Consider the following 10,278-nt stretch of genomic DNA (forward strand, 5'->3'; position numbering starts at 1 on the left):
TTGATTGATTGATTGAGTGAGTGAGTGAGTGAGTGAGTGAGTGAGTGAGTGGTTGAAATAGTATAGGGTCTCCTGCCTGAGCAGGGGGTTGGACTAGAAGACCTCCAAGGTCCCTTCCAGCTCTATTTTGATTGATTGGTTGATTGATTGGTTGTTTGGTTGTTTGGTTGTTTGGTTGTTTGTTTGTTTGTTTGGTTGGTTGGTTGGTTGGTTGGTTGGTTGGTTGGTTGGTTGGTTGATTGATTGAAATAATATAGGTTCTCCTGCTTGAGCAGGAGGTTGGACTAGAAGACCTCCAAGGTTCCTTCCAGCTCTATTTTGATTGATTGGTTGATTGATTGGTTGTTTGGTTGTTTGGTTGTTTGGTTGTTTGGTTGTTTGGTTGTTTGTTTGGTTGGTTGGTTGGTTGGTTGGTTGGTTGGTTGGTTGGTTGGTTGGTTGATTGATTGATTGATTGAAATAATATAGGTTCTCTTGCTTGAGCAGGAGGTTGGACTAGAAGACCTCCAAGGTCCCTTCCAGCTCTATTTTGATTGATTGATTGATTGATTGGTTGTTTGGTTGTTTGGTTGTTTGGTTGTTTGTTTGTTTGGTTGGTTGGTTGGTTGGTTGGTTGGTTGGTTGGTTGGTTGATTGATTGATTGAAATAATATAGGTTCTCCTGCTTGAGCAGGAGGTTGGACTAGAAGACCTCCAAGGTTCCTTCCAGCTCTATTTTGATTGATTGGTTGATTGATTGGTTGTTTGGTTGTTTGGTTGTTTGGTTGTTTGTTTGGTTGTTTGTTTGTTTGGTTGGTTGGTTGGTTGGTTGGTTGGTTGGTTGGTTGATTGATTGATTGATTGAAATNTAAATGAGAGCTGAATGGATTCTGAACACGAAAATGAGTGATTTGTAATGAAAGAGTAAACAGAGGTGATTTTGTCATGCAGCGGGAATAAAGGGGGACTGGATCACAAAAGAAAAATATGAGGTAAAACGGATGACTCAAGGAAAAAAGCAGAACATCATAGTTGGATGGATATGAGAATAGAATAGAATAGAATAGAATAGAGTAGAGTAGAGTAGAGTAGAGTAGAGTAGAGTAGAGTAGAGTAGAGTAGAGTAGAGTAGAGTAGAGTAGAGTAGAGTAGAATAGAATAGAATTAGATAATAGAATAGAATTGGATAATAGAATAGAATAGAATAGAATAGAATACAATAGAATAGAGTAGAGTAGAGTAGAGTAGAGTAGGGTAGGGTAGGGTAGGGTAGGGTAGAATAGAATAGAATAGAGTAGAGTAGAGTAGAGTAGAATAGAATAGAATAGAATAGAGTAGGGTAGGGTAGGGTAGGGTAGGGTAGAGTAGAATAGAGTAGAATAGAATAGAATAGAATAGAATAGAATTAGATAATAGAATAGAATAGAATAGAATAGAATAGAATAGAATAGAATAGAATAGAATAGAATTAGATAATAGAATAGAATTGGATAATAGAATAGAATAGAATAGAATAGAATAGAATAGAATAGAATAGAATAGAATAGAATAGAATAGAATAGAAAGGGACCTTGGAGGTCTTCTAATCCAACCCACTGCTCAAGCAGGAGACCCTATCCCATTCCCGACAAATGGCTATCCAGTCTCCTCTTAAAAACCTCCAGTGATGGAGCGCCCACAACTTCTGGAGGCAAGTGGTCCCACTGGTTAATTGTCCTCATGGTCAGGAAATTTCTCCTTAGTTCTAGGTTGGTTCTCTTGAGTTTAAATGGAAGGGTGGGCCGCTGTGAAGCCTGAAAATCATGGGAACAAGATGATAAAATGGAAAACTAGAGCAATTCCTGGCCAGGCACGTAGAGCCATACTTTAGCAGGCGTGATATTCAATAAATGCACGACAGCCACTTCCCAACTTTGCGAATGTCACCCACATCTCACCCTTTCCTCACTCGGCTTTCTTCCATCCCTAAAGTCTAATTTAAATTAACGGAAACTGCTTTGCTAGATGATGCCCAGAGTCAGGATGAGGAAGCTTCTTCATGGTTGACTGACCCAGATCCCACAGTTGAGCTGTTTTCTCCAACCTGGTCATAAAACGAAATAACCTCATGAGGAGCATTGACCCAGAATCTATAAAATCATAAACTCAGGGTGGAGAGTCCTTTGTTGAATTCCTTCTCTCTGCCCTTTAGCATATGTGCAATGCTAACAAAGATGGATGGAGGTCCCGTCAACCCTTCCACTCTCCCAGTCCCAGTTCAGCTGTCACCAGATGGATGCCAGTCTTGTGACTCTGAATCAGCCTGTGCCCAAGATCTTTGTCAAAGTAGGCCACTACTGGAGAGGCTGGAAGCCCAGGTAGGCATCCATCCACACCTTGCCTTCAACGCTCAGGTTGATAGAGGACCACAAGGTGGATCTAACACAGTGTTCCTCAACCTTGGCAATATGAAGGTGTGTGGATCTCAGCTCCCAGAATTTGGGGAGTTGAAGGCCACAGATTGTCTTGGCTGCATCTCATCCATCCAGGCTTCATGTTGATGAGGGAGCTTCATTGCTAGATGTCCGAGTGGGACGGTTGTCGCACGTCTTCAAATTGCTGAGGTTAAGAAACACTAATGTAGTGTAGGGGGTCTCCAAAGTGGGCAACTTTAAGACTTGTGGACGTCAACATTCAGAATTCTGGGAATGGAAGTCCACAAAGTTGCCCAGTTTGAAGACCCCAGTTGTAATGACCTGTGAAGACCTTAGAGTAGATTTTCTCAAACTTGGAACTATAAGCGGTGTGGACTTCAACCTTCCCCCCCCTCCCAGGATTCCCTAGTCAACATGCTGGCTAGGGAATTCTGGGAGCTGAAGTCCACATAGTCCATAAAGTTGCCAGGGCTGGCTGAGAAGTACCGCCTTAGAATATTATTGAAAATATCTACGGCGTCCATGGCTGTTTTGCTCGGAGTTGCTTCCTATGTTGTTGTTGTTAGTTGCGAAGTCGTGTCCGACCCACTGCGACTCCATGGACATTCCCATGGAAAAACAGCGCACGTTGTTGACCCAAAGGAAGTTCAAAAGGACAGTCGGTCAAATGGTTTGTTGTTTTTGTCTGGGCAGGATCCAAACCTCACAATGGAAATCGATGCCGCTGCTGAAAAGTGTGACAAAACACAAAAGTCAACAGGCAAATGTTGCCAGCAAGTGTTGCGAGCCCTGAGCTGTGTCACCGGAGATATGAAGTTGTTTGGAGACTGGCTAAAAGGTAGGTGATGTTTCTGATACCTCTACAATAGGGGTCTTCAAACTTGGCCCTTTTATGACTTGTGGACTTCAATTCCCAGAATTCCTCAGCCAGCAAAGCTGGCTGAGGAATTCTGGGAGTTGAAGTCCACAAGTCATAAAAGGGCCAAGTTTGAAGACCCCTGCTCTACAAGAACCAATGGAAGCACAAGTGTAGGTGGGCTCCCAGTGAGAAGTTGTTGAATGCCTTGATTAGCATCCAGGGCAAATATTTCTCAACCTCAGCCAGTTTAAGCCAGGTGGACTTCAACTCCCAGAATTCCCAAGACAGTATGCCAACAGGTTTAAGATATGTGGACTTCAGCTCCCAGAATTCCCCAGCCAGCCCTAATCTGGGAGTTGACATCCACACATCTTAAACATGCTAAGATAGAAAAACACTGCACAAAAGTGTTTTTCGGAAAAACTGGTCCTTCCTTCCTTCCTTCCTTTCCCCCCTCTTTCCTTCCTTCCTTCCTTCCTTCCTTCCTTCCTTCCTTCCTTCCTTCCTTCCTTCCTCACTCCCTATTTCTTTCTTCTCCTTCCTTCCTTCCTTACTTCCTCCCTATTTCTTTCTTCTCCTTTCTTCCTTCCTTCCTCGCTCCCTCCCTATTTCTCCTTTTTTTTCCTTCCTTCCTTTCTCCCTTCCTCGCTCCCTCCCTTCTTCCTTAATTCCTTCCTTCCTCCTTTCCATCTTCCTCCCTCCCTCCCTCCATCCATCCATCTCTACTTCCTTTTCATCTCCTTTCTTCCTTCCTGCTTTCCTTCTTCCTTTCTTCCTTCCTTCCTTTTTTCTTATTTTTTCCTTTCTGACATTCTTTCCTTTTTTCTTACTTTCCTTCCTTCTTTTTTCTTTTCTTCTTTCCTTTCTTCCTTTTCTTTTTTCTTCCTTCCTTCCTTTTTTCTTTTTTTTCCCTTTCCTTTCTTATTTCCTTTTTTCTTTCTTTCCTTCTTGTTTCCTTCCTTCCTTTCTTTCTTTCCTTTCTTTTTTCTTTTCTTACCTTTCCTTTCTTCTTTTTCCTTCCTTCCTTCCTTCCTTCCTTCCTTTCTTCCTTCCTTCCTTCCTTCCTTTCCCTCCTTCCTTCCTTCCTTTCTTTCTTTCTTTCCTTCTTTCTTTCTTTCTTTCTTTCTTTCTCCACCACCCAAAGCTGTCATTGCTCATCCTACGATGAGCTTTAAGCTGACCCTTATTTTACCTTATAAACACATCACAAGTTATTTATGCTCAGGCGTTCTCTCTCATCCCTCTCTTTCCCTCTCCAAAGCCCCATCCCACATCACGCATTCCCCTCGCCTGCCTGCCTGCCTGCCACTGCGGATGTTAAATTATACACTCGGAGGGTGTGTCACAATCCCAACACAAGCTGGCCTAGAGATGTTCAGGCCATCTGCCAGCTTCCAGGCGAGCAACATAAATTAGCTGTTTTGTATCTTCCCCATGAACTGAGCCGCTCAATCAACTTCCCAGTTGCGTGATGTTTTTGCAGAGAACAATAAATGTGTGTCATATTTTGCAACCTTATTGGCAGTAAGAGCCACACCAGATGTTGCCAGAGATATACACAATTTGGCAATGGTCCCAGTTTGATAAACTTTCAAAACAACAGAAACAGAACCCTGTTGTGGAATTGTGGAACATCGGACACGTTACTTTTCCCCCCAAAATTCCTTCTATATTTTGACATTGCATCCTCATTGGTGGTATTTACGCAATCTGGTTGTGTGTTGACCCATTTTAACAGAATAACAGAGTTGGAAGGGACCTTGGAGGTCATCTAGTCCAACCCCCTGCTCAGGCAGGAATCCCCATATCATTTCAGACAAATGGCCGTCCAGTCTCTTCTTAAAAACCTCCAGTGTTGGAGCATTCACTACTTCTGGAGGCAGGTTGTTCCACTGATTAATTGCAGAGACCATATATGATACTCGCTCCTCTTACTATTATCCCTGCAACAACAACCCTGTGAGGTGAGTTGGGCCAAGAGAAGGCCCAGGATCACCCAGCTGGTGTTCATGCCTAAGGCGGGACTAGAACTCTCAGTCTCCTGATGATTGGCTCAAATCACCCAGCTGGTTTGCATGCCTAAGGCGGGACTAGAACTCTCAGACTCCTGGTGATTGGCCCAAAGTCACCCAGCCAGTTTTCATGCTCAAGGCGGGACTAGAACTCATAGTCCCCTGATGATTGGCTCAAACCACCCAGCCGTTTTTCATGCCTAAGGCGGGACTAGAACTCATAGTCTCCTGGTGATTGGCCCAAAGTCACCCAGCCGTTTTTCATGCTTAAGGCGGGACTAGAACTCACTGTCTCCTGATGATTGGCCCAAAGTCACCCAGCCAGCTTTCGTGCCTAAAGCAGGACTAGAACTCAGTGCCCTGATCATTGGTCTAAAGCAGAGGTAGGCAACCTTGTCTCTTTTATGACTGGTGGACTTCAACTCCCAGAATTCCTGAGCCAGCCATGCTGAGGAGAAAGGGAGAGGTTTCCAAGCTGAGCCACGCTGGCTCAGGAGTTCTGGGAGTTGAAGTCCACAAGTCATCAAGGGAGCCATAGTTCCCCCATGCTGGCTCAGGAATTCTGGGAGTTGAAGTCCACGAGTCATAAAGCGGCCTAGGCCTGGGGTAGGCAACCTGGGCTCTTTTATGACTGGTGGACTTCAACTCCCAGAATTCCTGAGCCAGCCATGCTGAGGGGAAAGGGAGAGGTTTCCAAGCTGAGCCATGCTGGCTCAGGAATTCTGGGAGTTGAAGTCCGCGAGTCATGAAGGGGGCCATGGTTCCCCCATACTGGCTCAGGAATTCTGGGAGTTGAAGTCCACCAGTCATAAAAGAGCCAAGGTTGCCTACCCCTGGTCTAAAGTCACTCAGTCGGCTTTTGTTCCTAAGGTAGAACTAGAACTTCCATTCTCCTCTAGGCTAGCACCTTAGCCACTATTGCAAAGTGGCGTTGTGTTATTGTTGCTATTATTTTCCCCGAAGGACGCATTTTATTACCGCATAGTATTCTTGCACTTTATGGTGATGATCCCTTTTATAAACCATCCAGGCCGAGGTTTTTGAACTCTGCGCTGCAAATAAGCAACTGAAATGGCACCTCCTAAGAACTGTTAAACCTTTTGCCAAACGCAAAAAGGAACACACAACTTGTTGTGCTGTCTCCTAGTCTCCGGGTCAAAGATCATTCAGAGTAGAGAAGAGAGCGGCGTTAAAAGGACAATGAATCAGAGCTTCCGTCCAGGTAGACCCTTGATCAACTATCTCAGGTTTTCCCAAACCTTGGCAGCGTTCAAGGACTTCAACTCCCAGAATTCCCCAAGCCAGGATTTTTTACGTTTTCCCAGCCATCCACTCTGCAGAAAAAAACAGGCCGGATCCGGAGAAACGATACATTAGACCAGTATTTCAGCCTTCGCAACTTCAAGATGCTTGTGAATGCTCCAACACTGGAGGTTTTTAAGAAGAGACTGGACAGCCATTTGTCTGAAATGGGATATAGGGTTTCCTGCCTGAGCAGCGGGTTGGACTAGATGACCTCTAAGGTCCCTTCCGAATCTATTTATCTATCTCTTTCTTTCTTTCTTTCTTTCTTTCTTTCTTTCTCTCCCTCCCTCCTTCCCTCTCTCCCTTCTCCATCACTGGAAGTTTTTAAGAAGAGACTGGACAGCCATTTGTCCAAAATGGGATGTAGGGTTTCCTGCCTGAGCAGGGGGTTGGACTAGATGACCTCTAAGGTCCCTTCCGAATCTATCTATCTATCTCTTTCTTTCTTTCTTTCTCTCCCTCCCTCCTTCCCTCTCTCCCTTCTCCAACACTGGAAGTTTTTAAGAAGAGACTGGACAGCCATTTGTCCGAAATGGGATATAGAGTTTCCTGCCTGAGCAGGGGGTTGGACTAGATGACCTCCAAGATCCCTTCCAACTCTGTTATTATTATTATTATTATTATTATTATTACTTCAAGTCCCAAAATTCGCCAGCCAGGATGATTGCCCAGGTTGGGAAACCCTGGATTCAGAAGTCTGCTTCTTTTGTCCGGCATTCGTCCGCGTTGTGCTATTTTCGCCAGAATGACAATACTAGTGTTGCCAAATCACAACAATGCAATATTCATTTAGTTCGCCTGACTGCTTCCTCTGTCCTGCCATGCAAGAGCCATTGGGTCTGTCCGTTGGCTTTGGACCCCAGGATGGACCAGCGCAGGGCACTGAAAAGACCCAGAGGAAAAACTATGGAGGACCAGCAGGCTTCAGGCTGTCACCTGTTCTGTTCAGTTTTGTCATTAAAAAGAAAAAAGAAATTGCAACTCTCTGGGTGTGAATAAGCTGGGTCAAGATACCTGGGCTGTAAAATCTATAATGGAGGATCACCTTTTTATAGCCCCTGTATCTTCCTTCCTTCCTTCCTTCCTTCCTTCCTTCCTTCCTTCCTTCCTTCCTTCCTTCCTTTCCCCTCTCTCCTTCCTTCACCCCATCTCTCTTTCCTTCCTTCTTTCCTTTCCTTCTTCCCTTCCTTCCCTTCCTTCGTTCCTTCGCTCTCTTCTCTCTTCACTCCTTCCTTCCTTCCCTCTCTCTTTCTCCTTCCTTCCCCTCTCTCTCCTCCCTTCTCTTCCTTCCTCTTCTTCCATCTTCCCCCTTTCCCTCTCTCTCCCCCTCCTTCCTTCCTTCTTTCCTTCTTTCCTTCCTTCCCTTCCTTCATTCCTTTGTTCTCTTCTCTCTTCACTCCTTCCTTCCCTCTCTCCTTCCTTTCTTCCTTCCCTCGCTCTTCTTCCTCTCTCTTCACTCCTTCCTTCCCTCTCTCCTTCCTTTTTCCCTCTCTCTTCTTCCTCCCTCCCTCCCTCCCTTTCTTTTTTCCTTCTTTCCTTCCTTCCTTCAAGATCATCTCTATATTCCTTTCCACAAGATCTTCTATTCTATATATTACCCATATCATACCATCATATCACATCATATATCATATATCATATATCATATATCATATATCATATATCATATATCATATATCATATATCATATTGTCATGGTTCAGACAGATGAAACTCTTCAAAGAACTTCGAGGCATTGTTTACCTCAAAGAAACTTTATTGGAGAAGCATAACATCGGCACTTACACAGCCGAAGCCAAAATCTGAATTCCCCTCCCCTGAGCACATAGTCTCAAAGCACAATTCCCTCCTCCAATTAACAGTCATAAATCACATTCCCCAATTAGTTTGAAGCCTTTCCCTCCAGTTCTCCAGCCCAGCCAATTCTTATTGCCTCTTATTTCAATAACCTTGGTTCTCACGCTAGGTCTAGTACTGTTATGTCTAGCTAAACTCTCATGCACATTCCTCCCACCCCCCAGCATCATCTAACTCTTGTCAAAGCAAAAACATCCGATGTTAGCAGCGTTGACACATATATCACATATCATATGAAACATTGTCAAATCCTTTGTCTTTCAGATAAGCCTGTGGCCCTCCAATTTGTTGACTGGCTTCTGCGCGGAATCTCTCAAGTGATGTTTGTGAACAATCCTCTCAGCGGCCTCATCCTGCTCGTTGGATTCCTGGTCCAGAGTCCTTGGCTGACACTCATGTGTTGCATTGGAGGGATTGTGTCAACTTTAACTGCAGTTATTCTAAGTCAGGACAGGTAGGTGGTCCTCTAATTTTTCCTCCTCCTCCTCCTCCCTCTCCTCCTCTTCCTCCTCCTCCTCCCTCTCCTCCTCTTCCTCCTCCTCCTCCTCTTCCTCCTCTTCCTCTTCCTCTTCCTCCTCTTTCAATACTCAGATGAAATTAGCCACTGGATTTCTCCTAAGTGACAATATTCATGCCATCAAATCCTATCAAATATTTTATTATGATCTTTGACTGGCCTTTACAATGTAAGATTACATTAAAAAAGGTAATCAGCTAAGCTCAAATACAGTTATCAAACTAGGGTAAAAAAAAACCTGTAATATATCCACTTCTCCTGCTTTAGCAGGGGGCTGGACTAGAAGACCTCCAAGGTCCCTTCCAGCTCTATTCTATTCTACTCTACTCTATTCTACTCTACTCTACTCTACTCTACACTCTACACTCTACACTCTACACTCTACTCTACTCTACTCTACTCTACTCTACTCTACTCTATTCTATTCTATTCCATATTTTCTATTCTATTCTATTCTATTCTATTCCATATTTTCTATTCTATTCTATTCTATTCTATTCTATTCTATTCTATTCTATTCTATTCTATTCTAAACCAGTAAGAAGACCAGGCCCTTTTTAATTTTAGAAGATGAGATTTACTGCAATTAAACAAACATTTCTGGAGCCCAGAGACCGTAACAATTATTTCGTCACTCAATTTCTATAGCCACCCACACAATGAAATTTTGTTCGATTCTTTTTTTTAAAAAAAAAAATGGCTTGACTTCGAAGATGTGCGCGTTCCAAACGCTAGCTCTGCCTGAGTTTGTGTGACGTTCAAGAACGTCCATCTAGGTGTGTCTGCATTCTACATTCGCAACGTAATTTCTCCCCGTGGTTGCTACACAGGTCCTCCGTTGCTGCTGGACTCCATGGCTACAATGGTGTCCTTGTAGGGATGCTGATGGCCATCTTCTCGGACAAGGGTGAATATTACTGGTGGCTTCTACTTCCTGTTATACTCATGTCTATGACCTGGTGAGTCTATATAAATTATCTGGTAGTTTTTCTCTCCTTTTTTCCCTAAATTCTGCTCTCTTCTTTTCTGCTGAGTCAAGTTAAAGCATTGTCCACCACTTCCAGGAAAAGATCAAGAACATATATCCTAAACCTAGTTCCCCGTTGCATTCCAGATAAGCTTACTTGCATTGTCTATGGAGATTTTCAGTCAACCAGATCGCGGATGTCCCAAAAGTGCTTTTCCAAATGGCAACTGGACTTTCTTTGCTCTTGCTTGAAGACATTTTGCTTTTCCTTCAAGAAGCTTCTTCATTTCTGACTGAAGAAGTATTTGAGGGGTTGCCACATAGAAGAGGGGGTCACTTTATTCACCAGAGCACCAGAGGGAAGGACG

General features: G+C 43.8%; 1 protein-coding gene across 1 annotated transcript; it reads left to right on the forward strand.

Annotated features, from left to right (window-relative positions):
• Window positions 1–3,101: 3,101 nt before the first annotated feature.
• Window positions 3,102–9,902, forward strand: LOC107300485 (urea transporter 1-like; the record flags this gene model as incomplete). The annotated part of the gene is made up of 3 exons (XM_015829811.1): window positions 3,102–3,231; window positions 8,691–8,880; window positions 9,774–9,902. Coding segments are annotated over exons 1-3 (449 nt in total), but the record flags the coding sequence as incomplete, so codon positions are not given.
• Between the last annotated feature and the right edge of the window lie 376 nt (window positions 9,903–10,278).

This window comes from Protobothrops mucrosquamatus, unplaced genomic scaffold (assembly GCF_001527695.2).
Source record: "Protobothrops mucrosquamatus isolate PMUCROS unplaced genomic scaffold, P.Mucros_1.0 scaffold7226, whole genome shotgun sequence".
NCBI lineage: Eukaryota > Metazoa > Chordata > Lepidosauria > Squamata > Viperidae > Protobothrops > Protobothrops mucrosquamatus.